The sequence below is a fragment of the Macrobrachium rosenbergii genome, chromosome 52 (assembly GCF_040412425.1).
Source record: "Macrobrachium rosenbergii isolate ZJJX-2024 chromosome 52, ASM4041242v1, whole genome shotgun sequence".
NCBI classification, from domain to species: Eukaryota; Metazoa; Arthropoda; class Malacostraca; order Decapoda; family Palaemonidae; genus Macrobrachium; species Macrobrachium rosenbergii.
The window spans coordinates 35,947,606-35,975,525 of NC_089792.1; the positions used below are offsets into that span (position 1 = coordinate 35,947,606).

Sequence of the window (27,920 nt, forward strand, 5' to 3'; positions counted from 1 at the left end):
GCCTCTCATTACTTGAGTGAAGTCGAAACTATATATGAAAATTGCTTTACCTTGGGTCCATTTTCAGTTGCTGGCATGGTGTTGGGAGAGGGAGTGTAGGAAGTATCCCTTCCATACTTTTCATGTTCTTGAAACAAGGGTGTTGAGTCGCAGGGGAGCGTGGGGGTACTATGTACGTGGCGTGCCCACCAGTTTGTTTTTCTGTGATTGGGTAGTGGTTTTTGATTTATGGTCTAGGCAACTACGTTGCTTACTCTGGTTGTTTTTGTATGTGTGGTACTGAGCCCAGGGCAGGGGCAGCATTTTAATTCTTTATCTGCAATCGGAAAACTCCTTCGCAGTAAAGAATACCACTAAATTAGCAGGCGCTCCCTAGCTATACCGCCACGCCGCTACTGGTTGAGATGAGCACCAACCAGAGGCAGTATTCTCATGTAGCAGCTCTCTCCCCAGGTAAGGAACCAGCAAACATTATTACCAATGTTAGCATTTTTTCTATTTGCGTTTCATTACAAATATTAATGTGGTAGAATAGATAGGGCCGTGCATCCCACCTCCTTCGATTTGGGATTCAGCTATGTAATTACTTGGTAAGTTGCTTATCTAAAAATTACATTTTTATAATAGAATAAACTTTTATATATACTTACCAAGTAATTACATGATCAGAGCCCTCCCTCCTCCCCTCGCATGGACCGGAAGGCATAAACATATTGAGCTCTTTTGCTGAGCTAGTTCCTCTCTTACCCTGAAAGTGGGTGGGGTTAGTCGCCTAACGAAAACAAAAGTAGCGCTACCGCAAATTTCGAAAATTCCAGCAGCCGGGTAATAGAAACTTATAGCCATGTAATTACTTGGTAAGTATATATAAAACTTTATTTTATTATAAAAATGTCATATTCCGGCGTTTCCTTCATCCCCAACCTTTGTTGATAAGGATACCACATCAAACACACACCTAGGTAAGTTATTTTTTCCTTAATTTATTGTCTTTATGTTTAACTTGTGTTCTCAGGTGTACTTACAATACTTGCCAGATGTCCACATGTCTTTACTCTGTAATCTTCAGTCTTTTACAGGTGGGTCATATGCTTCCATTGTGGATGACCCTGGGTTTTTTTTTTTCCTCTTTTCTTATCTTCTTTTATACCCTCTGAGGTTTTGAAGCTGTTTTTCTGGTAACTGTATTGGTCTGAAATGTATGGTGAATGTTTGTGGAGGCTACCTTCTCCATAAAGTTGATTAGAGAGACTCTTGACAAGTTTTTAAAACTAGAGGACTTATCATTTAAATTTTTTTTTTTTTTTTGTATTTTCAGTATGGTGATACAGACATCAGTGGAGAATCTGATACAGACGAGCCCAACCAGCGGTCGATGGATAGATACTTGTGTTCAAGAAGACACACGGTTGGACCTGGAGACACTCACCATGAAGAGGTACTATTTATCAAGTGTTGCTGTCTTATCTATCTTAAGATGCAATAGGGCAGTTAGAAGTATGATTACCCTATTTAACAATTGATAACCTCATTACTGCACCATAAAGATCATAAAAACTAATTACATTTGAACCCTTGTAGATTTTTAGGTGTCAGAAGTGTTCTGTCTTAAAAGACTTTTTGGGCCTACCAGTTCTGTCTTAAAAGACACTTTTTGGGCCTACCAGTAATTAGCTTAGAAGTGATTTTCTTTTATTGTTTGTTGTAAATTAATTGTTCATAATCAATAGCTGGTTTTGGGGTTACTGTAAAGACAAATAATTTTTCTTTATTTTTGTATCTTTGAAAATGTGAAACAGCAAAATATCAAAATGTACATTAAATTAAAAGTTGATATAATTGAAACTCTGTCATTTGGCAATTGCTTTGGTTCAACATGTTCTTGATTCTGCTATCATTAGTTTATTGATCTACCACCAACACAGTACTGTTGGAGGGCTAGCCTGCCCATATCTGTTTACAATCCAGCCTAATTTTTTTGTGTTACAGTCCTGTTCTTTTCATATAATGTGTTATTTCTGAGTTCGTCCCTGTGTCACCCGGTGAAATTCCTTCATGCACGAATTTCTAGGTATAAATATTGCTAAATATACCAGAGAAAAAAGTTATCAGGAATGCTGGGGTTACTACCCCCAGATCGAGCGTCTTCTTATATCAAGAAGGCGTCAGTATGGAGAAGGGTGAGTGAATAAATCATAGCCACAGAACCACACTCGAAAGATATCCCAATGGCAAAATCCCCCAGAAGAGCGAGGAGCCGTTCCAGCTCCCTACTCACCCGCCCACCAAGCGGCGACCCCAGCGCCATCTGAACTCATTCCTTTTCTAGCACGTGATTGTTTGCACTGTTTTTTGTTGGCTTGTGCTTTTGGCTGTTTTTTCATGTCGTTAACCATGGCGTCGAGCACCTTTACTGTATCCAAGTTAAATACCATCTTATTGTGGGGTTTTTATGATAAGTTTGGCTGTTTCAGCCCGTATTTATTAATTATACATGGTTTTGTTATGACGCTACGGCGTCCCCCAGCCAGCCATGTTGTCCGCGAGGTACGCTCGTCCAGCTTGTTCTGTTTGGGCTTTTCCTTGTCGGCTCTTGCTTATTTTTATGCCCCTAGGATTCATCCTGGTGGTTTTCCCTAAGCTGGGTTATTTCGGTGTTTCTCAAACGATAATTTTGTTGACCGTATCATTGGGGTTCCCGCATGGGTTCCCGTCATCTTCCCGCTTAGGTGACTCCCCAGGATGTTTCCCCTTGGACAGTTTTAGCTTTATAATTATTATATTATTATTTTGCTAGTGCTTGACATCATGTTTTTAACTGGTTACTATTATTTTGTTACCGGGGGGCGTCAGGTTCAGTGTTTCTATTAACTTCCTGTCGCCTCTCTCGGTTAGGCTATGCGCCTAGCACAAGCACAAATTATTTTATTGTTTATGCACATTTGATGGTGATTTATTATTCTGGTTATCTTTTTATTGTGCCTAGTGTATATTAGGCTTGTTTTTGCGCCCTTGGCCTCCTGCTCTCCCTTTCACCTGGGTTAGGTTAGGCGAGAAGAGGGGATCAGCAGGTGGAGGGAGTTTCTGTTGTTGTTCCATCCTCTGTCTGTGGCTTGGGTTGTGGAGTGAGCCCCATAGTCCTCCCCCTTCTTTACGGAGGGGTTGAGGTTTTATCTGTGGGTGTGTCTCCTCCATGCTTTTATAGCATTCCCTTCCGCTCGGCCCTGGTTGGTCTTCGACACAGAAATTTCTCTCCCTGTTGTTTCCTCATCCCTCCCTTTCCTTCTCCCCCCTTTATGTCATAGGCTACGTCTATGTGTGGGGTGAGAGTATGGAGACCTTTAGCCACTATTCCCTTCCCTTCATTCGGAGTAGGCCATGGTCTATCCAGCTGGTATTATCTAGCGTGGTCGGGTTGCAGTTGAGCGGGTGAAGGCATCTTCCCCAGTCTCCTGTTTTCCTCTGCTCTGGCCTACGCCCTTCCTTCTCCCACCACCCCCCCACCTACCCTGGCCTTCCCTGGTCCAGCTCTTGTCATCTTCTTGCGTGGTGATGTCGGTACCCGTCGACCAACCCGAGTTGTGAGATCTTTCCTGGTGGAGGGATTCGCTCCCTCCCAGGGCTGGTCCCCGATGGCATTTTGCTGAGCTCAGTGTCTCGTTAACCCGCTCTCCTAGGATCGAGCAGGTGTTCGAACCTTCTCAGGTTACTTTTTCAGCCTTGTTCGCGTTTGCTCCGGCGTTCGGGATACTCTAGTTGGGTTGACTGGCGCTTACACCTGCCCTTGTGGAATTGTGGTGTTTTGTAGCCTCACCCTTCTTTTGTTCTCTAGCGGTTGAGGCTTGGGATCCCCCGGAGGGGGTGGTGCCGGACTCCGGGGAGTGTGGAATTTTGTACCATTGTTAACCGATTATGTTACCATCCTCTGTATATGTATGCATTTATTTTGCTTCCGGCTCACTCCGCCGCCGGATTTATAATTATTTCTGTTATTGTTATTAGAGTCCGTGATCTTATCCTGGGGTTCCGCCGTCTTATTCCCGGCATCCCTTGTGGTAAAGGTCCCGTTGATTCAGCTCCCTCATTCCACCGGAGTATTCCGGCAGTCCGGGGGTTTTTGCTTACCCTAATTTTAAGTTACTTTTCTGGTAGGCCCGTCTCTGATGGGGGTTTTTCATTCCGCCGAGTACTCGGTGGTACAATTTGAAAATACCTGCGCCTGCTTAGTTTAAGTTTCTTAGAGTTAGAGGTTCATTTACTGTTCACACTTACAGACTGTTTGTTGTGAGGAGCCCGGTGCACCGCCACCTTCACCAACCCTACGGGCATGTGGTGTGTTGGACCCACGCTGGCTGTGCGGTCCGGCTTGATGACCTAATCGCCTGGCATCCGGAGGGCTGTGAGGTTTGCTTCGCGCTTATGGGGTGCATCCAGGACGAGTCGGTAAGCTGCTTGCTTTCATTTTTCATGATAGTTACAGTTTGCTGCGTTGCTATATTTTATGTTTTAACGCTTATATAGTTTACGGTATATTAGCCCCTCCTTGATTCCCTGCTCCCCCTTTCAGGCCGATGAGTCCTCCAAGAAGGAGGCCCTAGAGTCTCTCTGCACCTGGGTGGCTGGGTTTGGGAGGAACGTCCCGTCGGGGAAGCCCTATGTCCTCGACGGGAAGCTGAGAGATCTTCTTTACCCCGGAGCCCGGATCGCTGCGGCCGTACCTGCTGACATGGCTGCACCTATCATCGAGCAGATCCGGGTCGTAACCCAGCCACTCCTAGAAGATCCCCTTTATGCGGAGGTTTCGGAGGACGTCGCCGCTCTGGACTTGGACCTGGAGCCCATGAACACTGAGCAGGACCAGGTAGGTAGAGCGGTAAGTGAGGCAGCGGGGGCGGGCTCCCTCTTTGATTCCCCTTCATCCTCTGTCTCTTCGTTTCAGGGCTTTGCTAAGTCTTCTATCTTGAGGGACAGCGCTCCATCTACTGTCCCCAAGTTGAAGACTTCATGGAAGGCGAAGGGCTTCAAGTCCTCGTCTTCCCGCAAGGCATCCCCTTTCCCCCCGTCGAAGGCAAAGGTTGCTGAACCTTTGGCCTCCGGGAGCAAACCAGGTACCTCGGGCAAAGGAGCGAGTAAGAGGGCAGCCAAACCCAGCCCTCCTCGCCAGCCTGCCTTTGACCCTGAGGCGTTTGCGGGGATGTTACTTGAGAAGTTCTCTTCGGAGGTGGAGGCCAAGCTCTCTAAGCTGACGGAGAGGCTGCAGAGTCAGGAGAATCTTCTTGCCGATATGGCACGCTCCGGTGGGGCCGGACCGCAGTACCAGATCCCTGACACTGCTACCCTCCCTCCTTTTGATGTTGGGAACCCGTGGCGTTTCGCTCTTCGTGCTATTCGCCACGAGGATACCTTGACCATTGAAGGACTAGGTACCAGACGCCTGGAGGAGCTGGAGTTCTTCCCGGCTGATCTCTTGCCCCCCTACCCAGGCTTCGTTAGGCTGACGGAGGAAGCTTGGGTACGCTCGGACAAGGTCCCTAAGGAGATGGTGATCTTCCCTAGGGATCAGGCGCAATCTGCTCTCTTGCGCACCTTCTCCGAGTGGCGGGCGGAGAACACGAAGTTGACCCCCTTCAAGGGCAACTACACGATGTTTTCCCTCGGGGATAACCTACCCACCCCCTGCCTGAACAAGGTTGCTATCGCAACCGCTCAGGCTTGCTTGGATGGCAAACCCTTGCCTCAGCTTAGGGAATCAGACCCCACATCTCTGATCTTCCCTGGGGTTGATGACTTCTGGAAGGACGCTCCGTCCACATTTACTGTTGGTAAATTGGACGCAGATTGCGCGTCGAACCAGTTTAGTGAGCAGCTTCCTAAGATCCCGGAAGCTCTCCTAAAGGCTGAGTTCGAGGCACGGTGTCGTCTGAGCCGGTCTCTGAACTTGTTGTGCCTTTCAGAAGCGACCGCCGTCTCCTTTGCTGAGGAGCCCTTGTTTCAGGTCCTGACTAAATCCCTGTTAGCAGGGTTCCAGTCGGACCTGTACGACTTCATGGTGGCAAAGATGAACTGCCGTAAGTTCATCTTCACTGATGCCACCATTCGTCACGAGCCTAATAGGCTCATGAAGAGCTTGTTCTGGGGGAAAATCTTTTCCCAGAAGACGAAGTCTCCAGTGTCCTGGGCGAGGCAACCAGGGCCAACCAGAGTCTGCACTCGGTGGGGTATCTCCGCCTTTGCCGAAGGCCCCAGAGTCTAGCGGTTCCCAGCATAAGCCTGGGAAACGTTATAGAAGGCATAGGAGACCACAACACCAGATGGTTGTTCAGGCAGTTCCGGTCTCAAAGGTGAACCAACCGTCCACCTCCAAGGCTCAACCCCAACAGTATGTGCTGGTTCAACCAGCCCAATCCCTTTGCTACGCCTACGTCGTCTCTTCACCGGCGTACAACCCCACCTATGAAGGCCGTGGGGTCTTTCACGGCCTTAATAGAAGCGCAAGGGGGTAGAGGCCAAGCTCCCTACAGAGGTAGAGCTGGATCCGTCTCCCGGGGAGAAGTGGCTGTGGTAGAGGGAGCAAACCTGCTTCCTCCCATTGAGACCAGTCAGGTAGGTGGACGTCTATACTGGTTCAGAGACCAGTGGTCCTTCAGTCCTTGGGCACACAGCATTGTGTCCAAGGGCCTGGGTTGAGCTGGATCAGGGACCCCCTCCCCTGATCAGGTTTCATCAACCCTCCTCCAAAGCTCTACAGGACTTTGTGACGGAGCTTCTCAACAAGAGAGCAATAAAGAAAGTGAGGCACCTCAAATTTCAAGGCAGGCTGTTCACTGTCCCCAAGAAAGATTCCGCCAGCAAAGAGTGATTCTAGATCTGTCGCGTCTAAATCTCTACATACAATGCGACAAATTTCGCATGCTTACAGTTGCCCAAGCACGGACTCTACTGCCGCGTGGAGCCGCTACCACCTCTATCGATCTTTCAGACGCTTATTATCACGCCCGGTTGCGCGGAACTTCTCTCCCTTCCTGGGTTTCAGACTAGGGAAACAGGCCTACTCCTTCAGGGTCATGCCCTTCGGGCTCAATGTAGCCCCCAGGATATTCACGAAGCTGGCGGAAACAGTTGTTCAGCAGCTACGGTCCCGGGGAATCTCTCTAGTAGCATACCTGGACGATTGGTTAATTTGGGCCCCATCCATACAGGAGTGTCGGAAGGCTACAGCCATAGTGATCGAGTTCCTGGAGTCCTTAGGCTTTCAATTGAACAGGAGAAGTCCCGCCTGACTCGAGTCTCGGTTTCAGTGGCTGGGTCTCCAGTGGGACCTAACCTTATACAGGCTATCCCTTCCGCCGGCCAAGCGGAGGGAGATAGCCGCGCTACCAGAAAATTTCTGAAGGGCAAAGCGGCATCCCGCCGGTCTCAAGAGAGGATTCTCGGTTCTCTTCAGTTTGCTTCAGTAACAGACCTGCTCTTGAAAACAAGACTAAAAGACATAAACAGAGTGTGGCGGAGACGAGCCAATGTCAGGCTCAGAGACAGAGTCTCTTCAATCCCGCAAATCTTGAAGACAAGACTTCGACCATGGTCCGTAGTCAAAGGCCTTTCAAGTCTGTCCCCTTCAATTTCCTCCCCCAGCTCTGGTAATCCACACAGACGCTTCATTAAGCGGCTGGGAGGGTACTCACCAAAACAAAAGTACAAGGCACATGGTCTACAATGTTTCGACAGTTCCATATAAACACCTTGGAAGCTATGGCTGTGTTTCTAACTCTGAAGAAACTTTGCCCCGCCGCCAGATTCACATCAGGCTGGTGTTAGACAGCGCCGTGGTGGTTCATTGCATAAACAGGGGCGGTTCCAAATTGGGTCACAGAAATCAGGTGATGTTAGCCATCTTCTCCTGGCGAACAAGCACAGCTGGCATCTGTCAGCCACCCACCTTCTTGGGGTGCAGAACGTGGTGGCGGATTCTCTGTCCAGAACTACTCCGTTGGAGACGGAGTGGTCTCTGGACGGGAATCGCTCAATTGATATGCCGCCGGGTTCGGGACTCCAAGTGGATCTGTTCGCCACGGAGAGCAATCACAAGCTTCCCTGTTATGTGGCTCCCAATCTGGATCCCCATGCCTACGCCACGGACGCAATGACTATAGATTGGAACAATTGGGAGAGGATCTACTTGTTTCCCCCAATAATCATGTTGTTGAAAGTACTACACAAACTCAGGTCATTCAAGGGCCAATTAGCCCTGGTAGCCCCCATTGGCCGAAGAGCAACTGGTTCCCTCTGCTTCTGGAGCTCAAGTTGCGTGTCATCGGATACCCAAACCCAGACTGACCCAAGTAGTACAAACCAAGACTGTGTTAGCTTCCTTAAGAATTCAAAATGCCCTAGTTTTGTGGACTTTATAAAATTTGCTGCTAAAAAGGGAGCAAACATTTGCTGCTAAAAAGGGAGCAAACATTGACCCCGTTAACACTCTGTTTCTAGAATCTGATAAGAGAGATTCTACTCTCAGGCAATATGATTCAGCAGTCAAAAAATTAGCATCCTTTTTGAAGGCATCTGAAGCTAAGACTATGACAACTAACCTAGCGGTTACGTTCTTTAGATCACTGTTTGAAAAAGGCCTAGCTCCGGCCACTATTACTACAGCTAAATCAGCCTTGAAGAAGGTATTTTTGTATGGCTTCAAGATTGACCTTACAGATTCATACTTTTCCTCCATCCCTAGAGCATGCGCCTGTTTGAGACCGGTAACATGCCCACATTCGGTTACCTGGTTCCTAAACGATGTTCTTAAGTTGGCCTCTGATATTGATAACTCACAATGCTCTTATCTGGATCTGTTAAGGAAGACTTTGCTTTTGATTAGCTTAGCTTCAGGTGCCAGAATCTCAGAGCTGTGTGCTCTCTCTAGAGGTGATGATCACATTGATTTCTCTCCGTCGGGAGAAGTTCTCCTTTCCCCTGATATTACGTTTCTAGCGAAAAATGAAGACCCTCAGGACAGGTGGTCCCCTGGAAGGTGGTGCCTCTTCCACAGGACCGGTCCTTGTGCCCAGTCTTTACCTTAAAAGCTTACTTACAAAGAACTCCTCAGTGTATGTCGGATCCTCTCTTCATCAGGGAAAAAGGTGGAACTCTCTCTCTGAATGCATTAAGACAACAAATTTTGTATTTCATTAAACAGGCCAACCCGGATTCAGTTCCTAAGGTTCATGATATCTGTGCGGTAGCTACCTCTACTAATTATTTTCATAATATGGATTTTGCTGAACTTACCAAGTATACGGGATGTAAATCACCTCTAGTGTTTAACCCTTTAACGCCAAAGCCCTATTTTCAAAAACATCTCCCGTATGCCGACAGCCTCCGAGAGGTAGCGCCGAAGCGGAAAAAATGTTTTTTTTCAAAAAATCACAGCGCGCTCAGTTTTCAAGATTAAGAGTTCATTTTTGGCTCCTTTTTTTTCTCATTGCCTGAAGTTTAGTATGCAACCATCAGAAATAAAAAAAAATATCATATATAAATATTGGAATATATGACAGCGAAAAAAAAAAACTCGTATATAATTGTATACAAATCGAGCTGTAAGGAAAACGGTTGAAGCTAATGAGTTAATTTTTTTTAGTTGTATTGTACACTAAATTGCAATGATTTTGGTATATAACAGATTGTAAAACGATCAAAGCAACACACAGAAAATATTATCACAAAAAGATGCATGAATTTAACGCCCTGGACGTAAAAAAAGTTTTTTTCAAAAAATTCACCAAAAATCAAAATATTGTGCTAGAGACTTTCCAATTGTGCCAAAATGAAGGAAATTGATTGAATATTACTAGGCTGTAAGTTTTTTTTAGCTTACAATTGCATTTTTTAACCATTTCAATCGAGTTAAAGTTGACCGAAGGTTGATTTTTTTTCTATTTATCGTTATTTCGATGTAAATATAAAAAACTGTGAAGAGCTAAAGGAATTACATATTTTTTGTTGTATTCTACATGATATTGCGCACATTTTGATGTATAACACTTTATGTAACGAATAATATGAAACGGAAAAAAATTACGGCAAACTGACGCAAGAAATGACAGGATTTTCAGCGGAGTACGAAAGCGGGAGTGAAGGAAAAATTTTTTTTTTCAAAAAATTCACCAAAAATCTAAATAATGTACTAGAGACTTTCCGTTTGTTGCAAAATGAAGGTAAATGATTGATTGTTACTTGAATGTAATAATTATGGTTTATGGATGCGTTTTTAGATCATTTCGTCGAGTCAAAGTTGACCGAATGTTAAAATTTTGTCAGTTATCGTGATTTCGATGTAAATATTAAAAACTGTGAAGAGCTAAAGGAATGATATATTTTTGTTGTATTCTACATGAAATTGCGCACATTTTGATGTATAACACTTTATGTAACGAATAATATGAAAGGGCTAAAAAATTACGGCAAGGTGACGCAAGAAATGACAGGATTTTCAGCGGTTATTTGTGCGGAGCGGAGGAAAATTTTTTTTCAAAAATTCACCAAAATTCTAAATATTGTCCTAGAGACTTTCCGTTTGTTGCAAAATGAAGGTAAATGATTGATTGTTACTCGAATGTAATAATTATGGCTTACGGATGCGTTTTTCGATCATTTCGGTCGAGTCAAAGTTGACCGAATGTTAAAATTCACTTTGGTTGCTGGGTCCTTCTCCAGCATCCCAGTCTAAAACTCGCCTCACACGCTCACTTCCGACAGGCAGCATGCGCCTTTCATGGTCCTGACGCCTTTGTGACATCTCTGCAAACGTTCTGTTGCAGCACGAATACGCTAACACTCGCAAAAGTTCAACAAAACACGTCTGCGTCAAAATATCGCTCCCGCAAGGTGCTGCTCTGATGCTCTCTGATGCGAGATGGGGAAATTTGCGCATGCGGCGTCTGGGTGACGCTCAGAAACAAAACAACAGCTGGATCCGTGAACTCCCAGCATCCGCCGAGGCGCTGGATTTGAAATCTTCCGCAAACTAGGCCTACAATTATTTTTCCGCGAATATTTAAAAAAGCATTTTCAGTCGACGCTTGCAACGCCCACTCGCATTCGACAGACAATTTTGGACGACGTTTAAAACGTCCAACAGGCGTTTAAGGGTTAAACGCCACTATCTAAAATCACTCGAAGCTCTGAAATTCTCTACAGTGGCTGTGGGGAGTGTCATCCCCCCACCTTAATTATCCTTAACCCTATCCTTTCCCCCCGCCCACCTGCCTCATTTATTTCTCTGCCTGTTCTCCTGGTTCAATCATGCCTCACTGCCTTGCTCCTCAATATTGATACTAGTATTGCTATTATTATTGTTTGTTTTGGTGATTGTGTTCTGTTATGCTGTGTATTTAGATTTAAGCCTGGAGGTACTTGTGTTATTTTATTTTATGCTTTGTGTACCTCAAATTTTGATATTATTTAAGGTATATTATGTATTCCCTTATGTATAATCTATGTGTACCTATCCATATCATTGTATTGTTGGGTGTTTTTATTCCACCCGTAATTACCTGTATTTTGTTTATCTTTGTATTGCTCAGATCACATATTAAATCTAATTTGTTCATAGCATGTGTTTTTGTTCATAATCACCTTTTGTTTATTTTGTATCTTAGCAGGCTTGGCATGATTCTCCTTTACTATTTCACTGGGTGACACAGGGACGAACTCAGAAAAGGGATTTTGACAAAGGAAAAATCTATTTCTGAGGGATGCCCTGTGTCACCCGGTGACCCTCCCAGTATCTGGTTTCCCCCCCTGCTTTGGCATGCCAAGCCTGGGGGTGGTGCTAGACTGGAATGAGTTCAGATGGCACTGGGGTCGCCGCTTGGCGGGCGGGTGAGTGGGGAGCTGGAACGGCTCCTCGCTCTTCCGGGGGATTTTGCCATTGGGATATCTTTCGAGTGTGGTTCTGTGGCTGTGATTTATTCACTCACCCTTCTCCATACCGACGCCTTCTTGATATAAGAAGACGCTTGATCTGGGGGTAGTAACCCCAGCATTCCTGATAACTTTTTTCTCTGGTATATTTAGCAATATTTATACCTAGAAATTCGTGCATGAAGGAATTTCACCGGGTGACACAGGGCCTCCCTCAGAAATAGATTTTTCCTTTGTCAAAATCCCTTATTTTATCTTTTCATGGCTTCAAAAATTTTCAAGCATGAATACATACCTATATATGTACCAATTTGTTCATCAGATGCCTAATGCATAAAAAAAAAATCATCACAGGCGGACACTGAACATATGTTTTGGATATCTCAGCCAAGTCCTACTTATGTGTTATTTGTGTCAAACAAGAGCCTAAACAGAGAAAGCTCTTTATACTCTGTTAACATGGTAGGTAGGACTGATAATATCTAAAAATGAAATATTCCATAATGACTCAGACAAAATACTTAAAAACATACATAAAACATGGAATTTTCTTGTTTTATTTTTTGTTTTAATTGATTCTTTTCATATTATAAAAAAATTTCTCAGACTAATTAATATACAGACTGTGAAAAAAGAAATAGGATCCAAACAATCTGTTACAACAAGTGGTACAGTAGTAAGTATTGTGATTATACTAAAGATGTAAACACAGGGTGTTTTATGTAGACGCACGCATGCAGTTTCCAAAATAGAGCAAAATGAGAAATCAGCGATCATAATAAAACAGAAGATTAATGATCATTTTTAAATAATGTTCTAAAAATAAAATAGTACTGAAAGAGCCCAGTCTACAGCACATTATGAATGATGCAGTACTAGGCATAATTCAGGGTAAGGAAACACTGAATAAAAAAGGTAAATTTGTCAAATTATAAGTAAAATAAATAAAATATAATACAATAGGGTACAAGCTGAAAAGATAGTTGCTGTATAAAAATCCTTAAACGGTGATAAAACCTTGGTAGGCTGTAGGTAAACATAGGTAGGCTACCTACCAAATTGTGTTTGTTTACAAGAGGAAAAGTAGGAGTTTGGTTTTTAAAGTATATTTATACAGTATATTTTGGTACATATAATAAAGCTGAATTTATCAAATTACTAGTAAAACAAGTGAAATATACCATATGTACTGTATACTCATATATCACGCGACCCTTAAAATTCCATTCCTGAAACATAATTTCATCTAATATCTTATGTATCATGCGAGTTAAATTTACATAGTCTGTAATCCAATCTTTTATAGAATAAATAGTATGTTATTTCTTAGCCTAGTGCTATAGGGTATTGCCTAATCCAGATTATTTAAGATCACACTTAAATGTATAGGTTATATAAAAACAGAAACTCACTAATATATAACCTTATAGCCAAGGTTGTTGTTTTATATCTAATCCGAGGCTATTTGGTCTAAACTACTGCTTAGGCCAATAAAGGGATTTTGACAAAGGAAAAATCTATTTCTGAGGGAGGCCCTGTGTCACCCGATGAAATTCCTATTAAGCACGAATTTCTAGGTATAGATATTGCTAAATATACCAGAGAAAAAAGCTATCAGGAAATGCTGGGGTTACTACCCCCAGATCAAACATCTATTATGAAATAGACGTCGGTATAGATAAGGGTGAGTGATTGTTGTCACTGCCACAGGACTGCACTCTGTAGACATCCCAATGACAAAACCCCGGAACGTGAGGAGCCCATCTAACGCCCGCACTCATCTGCCTGCCAACCGACGACCCCAGCGCCATCTGTACTCATTCCAGGCTAGCACCCCCACAAGCTTTGTATGCCTACTCGGGAGGGAAACCTAGATCCTGGGAGGGTCACCGGGTGACACAGGGCCTCCCACAGAAATAGATTTTTCCTTTGTCAAAATCCATTTTCTGAGCTCCCCCTGTGTCAGCCGGTGAAATCATGACAGAGAATCATACTAAGCTTTGGTGAAAGTCTAAAAGAAGTGAACAGTTAGGTGGACATGTATAAAAACACTATTACTGAAAATAGTTTTAATTATCCCTCAAAACATGATTAAATACCAAAGGTATAGACAGATAAACTGAGTTATAACTAGGGATACAATTAATATCACAGTAAAGGACATGAGAAACAACTATGTACATAAATAATACTATAATGGGAAGGTACCAAACTAAATAAACGACAGAAAATTTATAAAGGTACCTCCGGCTTAAAACTAAGTTACAGTAAATATAACATGCCGCAAACTTAAAAACTAACACCGCAAAATTGTACATCATAATATGAGGAGCCAGGCTGTGAAGCATGTCTGGTCCAGGAGAAAATGGCAGGGCAAGTAAATGAGGCAGGCGGGCGGGCGGGAGAGGATAGGGATTAAAGGTTAATTTAAGGTGGAGGGACAATGCTCCCTACAACCACCGCAGGGAACTCCAGAGCTTCCAGTGATTTCAGGTAGTGGCGTTTGAACACTGATGGAGATTTCCAGCGCGTATACTTCTTCAGCTCATCAAAATTCATAGTATGAAAATAATTAGTGGAGGTAGCCACTGCTCGGATATCATGAACCTTAGGGACTGAATCCGGATTAGCTTGCTTAATGAAGTATAGAATTTGTTGTCTGATAGCCTTTAAATAAAGCGTTCCTCCTTTTTCCCTGATAAAAAGAGGACCAGACAAACACTGAGAAGTTCTCCGTAAATAGGCCCTCAAGGTAGCAACTGGGCATAAAGACAGGTCTTGTGGAAGAGGAACAACCTTCCAGGGGGACCACCTATCCTGACGGTCTTCATTTTTTGCTAAGAACCTTTGATCTGGGGAAAGCAGAACTTCTCCTGACGGGAGAAAATCCACATGATTCGTACCTCTAGAGAGAGCAGACAGTTCTGATATTCTGGCACCTGAAGCTAGACTAATTAGGAACAACGTCTTCCTTAACAGATTCAAATAAGAACATTGATCGTTATTAGTTTCTGAGGCTAATTTTAGAACATCGTTAAGAAACCAGGAAACCGTATGTGGACGGGTCGCTGGTCTCAAACGAGCGCATGCTCTGGGAATGGATGAAAAATATGAATCTGTTAAATCAATTTTGAAGCCATGCAAAAACACCTTTTTCAAAGCTGATTTCGCAGTGGTAATGGTGGCCGGAGCCAGACCTTTTTCAAACAGTGACCTAAAGAATGATATTGCCAAATTGGTGGTCATGACTTGAGCTTCAGATTCCTTCAAAAAATTTGCTAACTTTTTAACTGCTGAATCATACTGTCTGAGGGTAGAATCTCTTTTATCTGATTCCAGAAACAGAGTATTAACGGGATCAATATCCGTATCTCTCTGAGCGGCGAATTTCATAAAGTCCATAAAGCCAGGGCATTCAGAATTCTTGAGGAAGCTGACACAGTCCGTGTTTGCACTACTTGAGTCAGCTGTGGCTTGGGTATTTGATGACACTGTAGTTTGAGCTCCAGAAGAAGAGGGAACCAATTGCTCTTCGCCAGTTGGGAGCTACCAGGCCACTTGACCTTTGAATGACCTGAGCTTGTGCAACACCTTCATCAGCAGGTTTATTGGCGGGAATAGATAGATTTTCTGCCATTTGTTCCAGTCCACTGACATTGCATCCGTAGCGTGAGGTTGGGAGCAACATAACAAGGGAGTTTGTGATTGCTCTCCGTGGCAAACAAGTCCACCTGAAGGCCCGAACCTGACGGCATATCCATCTGAAAGAAGCCACGTCCAGGGACCATTCTGACTCCAGCGGAGTTGCCCTGGACAGGGAGTCTGCAATGACATTCTGGACTCCTGCTAGATGGGTAGCTGACAGGTGCCAGCCGTGCTTCTCCGCCAGGGAGAAAATGGCTATCATCACTTGGTTTATCCGGCTCGATTTGGAACCCCTCTGTTTATGCAATGTACCACTACTGCGCTGTCCAGCACCAGCCTGATATGAATCTGGTTGGTGGGGCACAGTTTTTCAGAGTTAGAAACACTGCCATTGCCTCCAAAATGTTTATGTGGAACTGATGGAACAGTGTGGACCATGTACCCTGTACCTTTTCTTTTGGTGAGTACCCTCCCAGCCGCTAACGCGTCTGTGTGGATTATTAGAGCTGGGGAAGGGAATTGAAGGGGAACTGACTTTGAAAGACCCTTGACTGTGGACCACGGCCGAGTCTTTTCTTCAGCACGGAGGAATTAAAGACACCTTGTCCCTGAGCTTGACATTGGCTCGTCTCCGCCACACTCTGTTTATGTCTTTCAGTTTTGCTTTTAGGAGCAGGTCTGTTACAGATGCGAACTGAAGAGAACCCAAGATTCTTTCTTGCGTTCTGCGAGAGGCTTTCCTGCCTTTGAGGAATTGCCTGGTGGCTTTGGCTATTTCTCTCCGTTTGGCTGGCGGAATAGACAGCTTGTGCGAGACCAGATCCCACTGGATACCCAGCCACTGAAATCGGGCCTCCGGAGTTAGGCGGGACTTCGCCCTGTTTATCTGAAAGCCTAGGGATTCCAGAAACTTGATCACCATGGCCGTAGCTCTCCGGCACTCCCCGGCATTGGATGCCCAAATTATCCAATCGTCCAGGTATGCGGCCAGCGATATCCCCCGGGACCGTAACTGCTGCACTACCGTGTCCGCCAGTTTCGTGAAAATTCTGGGTGCTATGTTGAGCCCGAATGGCATGACCCTGAACGAGTAGGCTTGTTTCCCCAGTCTGAAACCTAGGAAGGGAGAGAAGTTCCGCGCAATCGGGACGTGATAATATGCGCCTGAAAGATCTATAGAGGTGGTGACGGCTCCACGAGGAAGTAGAGTCCGCACCTGCGCGATTGTAAGCATGCGAAATTTGTCGCATTGTATATAAAGATTGAGACGCGACAGATCCAAGATTACCCTTTGTTGACTGGAGTCTTTCTTGGGAACACTGAACAGCCTGCCTTGAAATTTCAGGTGTCTCACTTTCTTTATGGCCCTCTTTTGGAGTAATTCCGCCGCAAAGTCCCGCAGAGCTTTGGAAGACGGTTGATGAAATCTGATCAGAGGGGGAGGGCCCTTGATCCAACTCCACCCCAAACCTTTGGAGACTATACTGTGGGCCCACGGACTGAAGGTCCACTGGTCCCTGAACAGGTGAAGTCTGCCACCCACCTGATTGGTCTCACTGGGAAGGTGCAGGCTTGCCTCCTGTACCTTGGCCTCCTTTCCCCCGGGAGAGGGATCGCAAGGCAGCCTTGCCTCTGAAGGAGGCCCTTGCTCTACTCCCCCTTGCGCTCCTGTTAAGGCCTCGAAACGACCCCTGGCCCTCATAGGAGGGGTTATATACAGGAGATGTCACGAAGGTAGGCGCGGCAAGGGAGTGCTGAGCTGGCTGCACCAGCACGAACTGTTGAGGCTGGGCCTTCGAGGTAGAAGGCTGGCCAACTGACGAGACAGGTACAGCCTGGACAACGGTTTGTTGGTGTTGTCTTCTGTGCCTCCTGTATCTCTTTCCTGGCCTGTTTTGGGGCCCGGCGGACTCGGGGGCTTTCCTTTTGAAAGCAGGAATACCCCAGAGGGAGCACAGACTTTGATTAGCCCTGGTTGCCTCAGCCAGGACATTGCTGACCTCTCCTTCAGGGAAGATACTAGCCCCCCAGAAGGAGCTTTTCATGAGCTTGTTAGGCTCATGTCTTATGGTAGCGTCAGCGAAGATGTATTTACGGCAGTTCATCCGCGCTACCATGAAGTCAAACAGGTCCGACTGAAATCCTGCTAACAGAGACTTCATCAGGACCTGGAAGAGTGGCTCCTTGGAGTACATTACTGCCGTGGATTCCGCCAGGCACAGGGAGTTCAGTGATCGGCTCAGCCGACACCTAGCCTCAAACTCTGCTTTCAGGAGGGCTTCTGGCAGTTTGGGAAGCTGCTCACTGAATAAGGTGGATGCACAATCTGGGTCGAGCTTACCCGATGTAAAAGTGGCAGGAGCATCCTTCCAGAAATCGTTGTCTCCGGGGAAGATCAGAGAGGTGGGATCAGTCTCCCGGAGCTGAGGCGACGGCTTACCTTCCATGCATGCTTGGGCGGTCGCAAGAGCCACCTTAGTCATGCAAGGGGTTGGGATTTTATCCCCCAAAGAGAACATCGTGAAGTTGCCCTTGAAGGGGGTCAACTTCGTGTTCTCCGCCTGCCACTCATTAAATGTGCACAGCAATGCAGACTGCGCCTGGTCCCTTGGGAAGATAACTGTCTCCTTCGGGACCTTATCCGTCCGTACCCAAGCTTCCTCCGTCAGCCTGGCGAAGCCTGGGTAGGGGGGCAGCAGGTCAGGAGGAAAGAATTCCAGCTCCTGAAGCCTGCGTGTGCCTAGACCCTTGATCGTCAGGGTATCTTCATGCCGAGGAGCATGAAGGGCCAAACGCCAGGGATTTCCCTTGTCAAATGGAGGGAGGGCGGAGGCATCCGGGATGGGATAATGTACTGCCGAACCACCGGAGCGCATGAACCCGGAGAGCATACTCTCCTGGCTCTGCAACCTCTCCGTAAGCTTGTTGAGCTTAGCATCCACCTCCGAGGTAAACTTCTGCAGAAGCATACCGGCAAACTCCTCCGGATCAAAGGCAGGTTGGCGAGGAGGGCTAGCCTTAGCTGCCCTCGAAGTCGCTCCCTTAGCAGAGGGAGTGGCCTTGTTTGTGGAAGCCACCGGAGGGAAAGGGGTTGCTTTACGGGAGGTCGCGGACTTATAGCCCTTCGCCTTCCAAGATTTCTTCAACTTGGGGACAGCGGATTGCGCCTTGTCCTCCAAGTAAGAAGATTTTTGAAAGCCCTGAAAAGAAGAAGCGGTGGATGAAGGGGAATCAAAAAGGGAGCCCGCCCCCACTGCCTCACTTACCTCCCTACCTACCTCCTGGTCCTGTTCGGTGTTCATTGGTTCCAGGTCGAGGTTTATGGCCGCTACTTCCTCCGACACCGCCACATACAAATTTTCGTCCTGGGGAGGCTGGGTTTCAACCCGGATCTGCTCGATGAGAGGAGCGGCGACTGCAGATGGAACAGCCGCTGAGATCTGGGCGCCGGGGTAAAGCAGGTTCTGGATATTCTCATCCAGAACGTACGGCTTCCCCGAGGGAACGTTCCTGCCAAAACCAGCCACCCAGGCTCGAAGGGAACCCAAGGCGTCGTTGCGGGAAGCTTGGTCGGCCTGGAAGAGAGCAGGGACTTAATAACCGAGCGCTCGGTGAAGAGATATATATAAGCAATATATCAAGAACATAACGCACTTGAAACAAGTGAGGCAACCAGGTAAACTAAAGGCAGTAACTATGGGCTTACCGACTCGTCCTGGACAATCTCGTACAGAGCGAAGCAAACCTCACAACCGTCCGGGTGCCACACGATGAGATCGTCGATCCGGACTGCACAGCCCAAATGGGAGCGGCAGACAACGTGCCCATAGGGCTAGTGCAGCACAGCAGTGCACCCGGGCTCCTCACAACGTACTGTCTGTAAGTGGGAGAAGGTATATGAACACACTAATTTAAGGCGCGCCGGAGCAGAACCGGCGGAGATAGGGGCCTTAAACTACAGCAGGTAATGGAGCATGCTAATTAATTTATACCGAACCCACCGGAGCATTCCGGCGGGACGATAAAATCAGAGCAAAACATGAGACACACTAAATTAAGGAGCGCCAGAGATAGTTCGACGGAGCAGGACCTCAACCTAGGATCATGCAACTCTTAATTGTAAAATCAACTTAAAGTATAATTACTGCCGGAGTCCGGCAGCAAGTATTAATTTATACCAGACCCGCCGGAGCATTCCGGCGGGACGATAAACCAGAGCAAAACATGACACACATTAAATTAAGGAACTCTGGAGACAATTCGACGGAGTAGGACCTTAACTTAGGATCATGCAACTCTTAATTGTAAAATCAACTTAAAGTATAATTACTGCCGGAGTCCGGTAGTAAGTAAATGGTTAACAACCTAGGATAGCAGTACACTGCTGGTCAAAGTGCTCTGGCGCAGACCCCTCCGAGATCCCGTGCCTCCGTCACTTGGTTACACCGGGGAGGGCGGGGTAAATCATTACCTCCAGTTAGTATACAGCTAGAGAACTAGGTGTGACTAAGGCCAACCTACTGAAAACCAAAACCACCGGAGTGGTAACAGGTAAGAAGGCAACGGGAGGGCCGGGGACGGCGGAGCGGAACCAGCTAGGAAATGTTTGAACCCTGAAGGTGATCGAAGTTCAGCCCGACCCGGAGGAGAGTGAACCAACGAAACACCAGCCGAGCGGTTGACACCAGAACGGAGGCCAGGAGGGTGGGTGACTCTCAACTGGGAACCGGACTAGTCCCCCACGGGGTGACGATCGAAGAGACCGACGTCCCACATGCGGGGAGATGACACACCACTGGCAAAGTCAGGGAGGCAGTACTTAGAATGGTGGAATCGAGAGTTATGTTCAAGTGGATGGGGGGACCCCCATACACTGACTAAAACTCCCCACGGGGAATCGACTTCCTGCGCGCAGGGAGACTCATGACACTCACCAAAAGTACTAGGGGAGGATAGGACAACAGCACTAGTCTACAGCAACGCCAAACTCTCACCCTCCTCTGAAGGCACAGCCCAGACAGTAAAAGGGAGGAGAGAGAGGAGAGGGAGAGGGGTGGAAGGGAGAGAAATTCCCATAACGTAGTCCAACCAACAACCGACCCATAGGGCAGAAGGGCAGTGCACAAAGAAGATCCCCCGTTTTATTTTGCCTTCTCTCCCATTAGAGGAGGAGGGGATGGGGCCTCAGATGCCCTAGCGAACCCGAAACAGGCTGTAAGGCGGATGGAACAACAAACGGAACTCCCTCGACCAGCCTACCCTCCCTCCTCGCCTCAAGCGACACAGTCGGGAGAGATGGGAGCTAAGACAATGCCAAAGCCTAACCTGAATAGCCTAACCCACCGATTGGAGCGAGAGGGCTAGGCTAGGATCAATTTCTGATAAGTACCACTAAAGTTAACCAATAACTACATAAGTACACGTAAAATATGATCGAATAAACAAAAATATAAGAACTTGTGCTAAGCGTATAGCCTAACCGAGCGAGGCGAGCAGGAGGTAGGCAGCCAACTGGCTGCACCTGACGCCGAGCCCGGACCACAATAAATCCGAATTATCCATGTCATCCATTACACTACAAATCAGAGAAACTGACAAAAGAAAGCACCACCTTGGAGAGGGAATCTACTCGCGTGAGAGCCTGGTATCAGCTATGAATTAACTGTAAGAACCAAGATAAGGGGAGGAAGCCTCCGTGAGGAATGACGCTAATCAAGGTACCAGGGACCGCCCGACATAGATAACGCCCAAAAGGAACTTCTTGAAGGGAATTACGAAACATGAATAAAATTGTAAACGACCGAGAGAAACCCTACAGAAACAAGCTGTAAGGGTGTACCTCAAGGTCATCATGGCGGAGGTGGCGAACGCTGGGGAGCGTCCGATATATGACCCGTAAATATTAACTTACGGGCCAATAAAAGCCTCACTGATAATAAAACCCCACAAGAAGATGGTACTTAACTTCATAACGGTGAAATTGCTTGAAGACATGATCAACTTCAAGGAAAATTGGGTCAAAAGCCAGCACAAGAAAAAGACCTTCTAGAAGGAAAAACGTGCTAGTATGGAATGAGTACAGATGGCGCTGGGGTCGTCGGTTGGCGGGCAGGTGAGTGCGGGCGTTAGATCGGCTCCTCACGTTCCGGGGTTTTGTCATTGGGATGTCTACAGAGTGCAGTCCTGTGGCAGTGACAACAATCACTCACCCTTATCTATACCGACGTCTATTTCATAATAGATGTTCGATCTGGGGGTAGTAACCCCAGCATTTCCTGATAGCTTTTTTCTCTGGTATATTTAGCAATATCTATACCTAGAAATTCGTGCTTAATAGGAATTTCACCGGCTGACACAGGGACGAGCTCAGAAATAGGGTATTTCTTAAAATGTTCTCACTTAGCCTAGTAGTATAGGGTATTGCCTAATCCAGATTATGTAGATCACTCTTAAATGTACAGTACAGGCTATATAAAACAATCTCACTAATCTGTAACCTAGCTAGGCTATCACTTAAAGTTTCTTACTTACTGTAATCTGGGTTACTGCCTAATCCAGGTTATTTAATTCACACTTAAGGGTATGGGTTACATAGAACACAATTACCTTAGTATGTAGCCTTAAAGCTAGGCTACCATCTCATCTAGCACAGATTACTATTTCATCTAGTCCTAGGTTACTTGGTCTAAGCTCATGCCTAGTCCAATAATGGGGTGTTTCGTAAAAGGTTACCACTTAACCTAATGTAAGGTACATTTAGATCATGGTTAAGTGTATAGGCTATATAAAAGAAAAAATTTTACCAATATGTAGCCTTATAGTTAGGCTACCATTTTATCTTGACCAGACTGTTGCCATTATCTAATCCTAGGGCCCTTGGTCTGGGCTAGGCTACTTCCAGAGATGGGTCTTCTTTCTTACTTTAATTTAGGTTACTACCTAATCCAGATTATTTAGTTCGCACTTAAGGATATGTAATCCTAGGTTGTAGGCTACAGACAGCATCCACTGTTAATCTAGTTTGTTATCCTCGCTTCATCTGATGTAGGCTACTGCCTAAATTATTGTAGGCATCGCTTCATCTGATGTAGGCTACTGCCTAAATTATTGTAGGCATCGCTTCATCTGATGTAGGCTACTGCCTAAATTATTGTAGGCATCGCTTCATCTGATGTAGGCTACTGCCTAAATTATTGTAGGCATCGTATAATCTGAAAGGATTTTCTATATTAATGATAATTTTTGGTACATTTCTCTTAGTTAAAGCATCTGATTAGAATGGCAAATTCTTTAAAACAATTTGCGCTTTTCTAAACTACCACTCAGTGATTATGACAAAGCGCCGGCCATGAATTGGCAAGAAATGACGCATTTTCAGCTTTCACACACACATTAATGACCAGTTCAAAAAGTTTAAAACTAAACAACTGGAATTTAAAATTAAGCACTTAACTTGCTTCTTTAGGTGTTTCCAAAATGAAATCGGAGAAAAAGCCAAATTTTTGGAGCATTGTAACAAACTAAACCGTTTGGTGTTGACCAAAAGGAAGATATAACTTCTTGGTCTCTGTGCTGGTCTGTTTGTCGACAATATGGCAGACTACACTTGCGCTATAATCACTTCCTCTTTTAGCAGGTTTTGACAATGGAACAACTGGGTACAGCTTCGCTAAAGATAAGGGAAAGTGCCCTTTTATCTCTGAGTCTGTTCCATACTCCATCACATGTTATAGTGCTTATCATTCCGACACAATACTTGTCCAAGAAACCAAATAAAAGAGAACTCTTTAATATTAGTTTGGTCACCATGGAGCTCTGGTAGACCCATGGAAGGTAACTCCTTGAGGACTCAACAGCAACTACCAAAAATAGGTTTTTCCTAAGTCAAAACCTCTTTTAGTTTACCCTTGTACTATACCTGTTTTACATAAGTTTCATGGAAAAATTTTTTTTAAAATTCCACTAATAATCCATTTCTTTTACCAACAAAAAAATGATTCTCATAATTATTTCAGTATTAGGCTTCAATCAGTGATTTTGGGAACGTAAACATTAGCTAGCCTACTTATACGCATATGGCTATTAATCAGTTTTTATATTATGATAATGATACATGTTAATGATACTGTATGAATGGATTCAGTAAATAAAATATCAGTTTCATTACCATTACCTTTATCTTAAATACGACTGTAATAGACTACTGTATTTGATTTATGCAAGTAGATACTGTAAGTGTAACACCCATCCTAGGCCAATAGTTCACATACAGATTTTGTATCTTGTGTATGACAGTACAATAAGGTAACAACTGATCAGAAAGTTGCTATATAGAGATACATTACTAGTGATAAAACCATGGTAGGCTGTTAGTAAACACACCAGATTGTGTCTCTTTTGCAAGAGAGAGAGAGAAAAAGAAGGGGTCTCTTATTTTTCTGCACTATGATGCAGAACTTTTGGCTCGCAATGGTTTGCTTAATGTCGGTTTATGTAGCAGTATGTTGAAAGCTGCTGCTATAATGCATCTGTGGGAATTTTGTTCAAGGTGCAGTACTATAGTGTTTTCAAGTATTTCTGAGAAATGGCTTTTGGTTGTGCTTGTTGACATAGCATTGGTAGATTGCTTTGTTGTTTCGGTGAACCTTAAAATGTCGCTTGAATGCTTCAGAAGTGTGACCAATGTATGTCATGGTGGGGGATTGGCATGTAAATATATAGACAGTGTTGGTTCCACCTTCCTTTTCTCAAGACCAGCAGTGTTGTTTTTCTTTTTCATTATCATAGCTGCTGTAGGGTTTGGTTTGAGTATACCTTCGTTATTTTTTCACATGGAGATTTAGACCTCATTTGTCTTTTAATTATGTCACTGATTTCTTTTTCTCTTCGTCAGATCATGGAGTGAAGGTTATCTGATGGTTGATGGCTATGTTTGATTTTGTTCTTTTTGGTGTTTTGTTGAAGAACATGTCCAGTCTCTTTTTGTTTGATTATGTCCTGGATTAACTTACTTGGAAACTGCTGCTGGGTTTTATTTGTTTTATCTTTTCAATTTCAAGGTGGGTTCCCACTACAGTACATGGAACAATGAGTTTTCACTCCAAAGAGCGTCAGTAACATGGAGTGGTGATCTCCCTGCCGAGCACGTGATCTCATAGTGGCCACATTGAAACTCCCAATCCAGTGAAACATTCCTATAGTGCAGGGGAAAAGCACTAAGGCAGCACATTGCTTTTTTCCTTCTTGTTGAATTATTATAAGAATACGGTATTTCATAAAGGGAAAGTTAATCAATAATGTATAATATATCTATTGTAGTTGAAGTAAAGAATTGTGCATTGTTTTTGTATATGTCAAATATTAGGAAGTATCTTGTAAACAGACAGACCAACGACAGAAAAGGCTAGCAAAGTCATTTCTCTCTGTTCCAAGACTTTGTTATGATACTTGAGAATTGTTAGATAAGAACTGCCACGAGAAAATAATTTTGACTTGTTTGGAATTGTTCTTAAGAGAAGGATAAAACAATAAAAAGATACTTGCCAAATCAATAAGCATATGTCTAGCATTTGCTTGTCCAGGATTCTTTTCCTTATTGTTATCATCCTTATTGGCTCTTTTCTACTTGGCATGAGGACTCCATTACTTTCATCATACAGAAATTATTTTTGTATATTCAAAAATAAGTTGTACTTAGAAAAAGGTATAAATGGTATAGCACCTTATTAAATGAAGAAAAAGGTTTAAATGATATAGCACCTTATTAAATGAATAATTTAAGAGCATAGGTCTAGCTAAGGCTACCAAGTTTCATTTTCTTGCTAGCACCTTGTGATGAAAATGTAAATTCAACCAGGATTTGTTACACCAAAAATACAGCTGTAGTATTTTTACTGTGAATCGAATGATAAAGGTTTTTCTGTTTTGTTTATGTCATCCTGAAATTTTCTCACCGAGTGAGATGTGATGTTTCTGAATTTTGTTGAGAAACCACACTGGGTGATATGCATTTTTCTTAAACAACTCTTACACTGCCTCTACATGTCTAAAATTGACAAAAATAAATGATGGCATAGAGTGTATACTACAAGCCTACATACTGTGGATAATTCTTAATGACTGACAAAATGCATCAGGTGTCTTCGTGCATTACACTAACATGTTTAACCCTTAAACGCCGACTGGACGTATCATGCGTCGACTAAAATTGTCTGTTGGGTGCCAAGTGGACGTACCGTACGTCGACTACAAAAAATTTCAACCTTCGGTCAACTTTGACTCGACCGAAATGGTCGAAAAACGCAATTGTAAGCTAAAACTCTTACATTCTAGTAATATTCAATCATTTACCTTCATTTTGCAACAAATTGGAAGTCTCTAGCACAGTATTTTGATTTATGGTGAATTTTTGAAAAAAACTTTTTCCTTACGCCCACGTGGTAACTCAGCCGAAAATTTCAGAAATTCTTTCGTCATTTTGTCATAAGTTTTGCACTGTTTTATATTAGCCGTTACATAAAGTTTTATATATGAAAATGTGCGCAATTTCATGTAAAATACAGCAACATACAATCCATGGTTGTAGCTTTTATCAGTTAGGAAATATTTTCATATAAACCACGATAACTGCCAAAATTTCAACCTTCGGTCAACTTTGACTCGACCGAAATGGTAAAAAAACGCAATTGTAAGCTAAAACTCTTACATTCTAGTAATATTCAATTATTTACCTTCATTTTGCAACAAATTGGAAGTCTCTAGCACAATATTTCGATTTATGATGAATTTTGAAAAAACCTTTTTCCTTACGTCCGCCAGAAATTCTTTTTGTCACGTTGTCGTAATGTTTGCACTGTTTTATATTAGTCGTTACATAAAGTTTTATATATGGAAATGTGTGCAGTTTCATGTAGAATACAACAGAAAATAACTCATGGTTGTAGCTTTTATCAGTTTTGAAATATTTTCATATAAATCACGATAACTGCCAAAATTTCAACCTTCAGTCAACTTTAACTCGACCGAAATGGTAAAAACGCAATTATAAGCTAAAACTCTTACATTCTAGTAATATTCAATCATGTACCTTCATTTTGCAACAAACTGGAAGTCTCTAGCACAATGTTTCGATTTATGGTGAATTTCTGAAAAAAACTTTTTCCTTACGCCTGCGCCGCTGTAACTCGGCTGAACATCTCAGAAATTCTTTCACACCTTGTCGTAATGTTTGCATCGTTTTACATTAGTCGTTATATAAACTTTTATATATGAAAATGTGTGCAATTTCATGTAGAATACAACAGAAAATAGCTCATGGTTGTAGCTTTTATCAGTTTTGAAATATTTTCACATAAATCACGATAACTGCCAAAATTTCAACCTTCGGTCAATTTTAACTCTACTGAAATGGTAAAAAAATGCAATTGTAAGCTAAAACTCTTACATTCTAGTAATATTCAATCATTTACCTTCATTTTGCAATAAATTGGAAGTCTCTAGCACAATGTTTTGATTTATGGTGAATTTTTGAAAAACATTTTCCTTACGTCCCGCTGCGTAACTCTGCCAACATCTCAGAAATTCTTTCACACGTTGTTGTAATGTTTGCACTGTTTTATATTAGTCGTTACATAAAGTTTTTATGTGAAAATGTGCGAAGTTTCATGTACAATACAACAGAAAATAACTCATTGTTGTAGCTTTTATCAGTTTTGAAATATTTTCATGTAAATCACGATAAATAGAAAAAATTCTACTTTCGGTCAACTTTAACTCGACCGAAATGGTCGAAAACTGCAATTGTAAGCTTAAAAACTTACAGTCTAGTAATATTCAATCAATTAGCTTCATTTTTCAACAAATGGGAAGTCTCTAGCACAATATTTCGATTTATGGTGAATTTTTGAAAAACATTTTTTTACGTCCGCGTTACGAAGTCATGCATCATTTTGTGATAATATTTTCTCTGTGTTGCTTTGACCAATTTGTTTTACAATTTGTTATATACCAAAATCATCAATTTGTTATATACAAAATTAGTGTACAATACAAAGAAAAACAAAATAACCCATTAGCTTTAACCGTTTTGCTAACAGCACGATTTGTATAAAATTATATGATGAAAATTGCATACTAAACTTCAGGCAGTGACAAAAAAAATGAGCCAAAAATGAACTCTTAATCTTAAAAACTAAGCGTGCTGTGATTTTTTGAAAAAACTTTTTTTCCGCTTTGGCGCTAACTCCTGAACGCAGCCAGCATACGGGAGACATTTTTGTAAATAGAGGCTCGGAGTTTAAGGGTTAAAAGGTGGGACTTGTGGACACAACTAGTGTAATGCCTATAGCCTACTTACTACT

The 27,920-nt window shown here is 43.7% G+C and overlaps 1 protein-coding gene across 2 annotated transcripts in view; it reads left to right on the top strand.

Annotated features, from left to right (window-relative positions):
* Positions 1-27,920, top strand: part of LOC136833807 (serine/threonine-protein kinase SIK3-like) — a 575,016-nt gene that overhangs the window by 230,436 nt on the left and 316,660 nt on the right. For both annotated transcript variants that reach the window (XM_067096082.1, XM_067096081.1), the window contains exon 10: positions 1,319-1,438. In XM_067096082.1, coding sequence (XP_066952183.1) covers positions 1,319-1,438 — 120 coding nt within the window. The remainder of the gene's footprint in view (positions 1-1,318; positions 1,439-27,920) is intronic.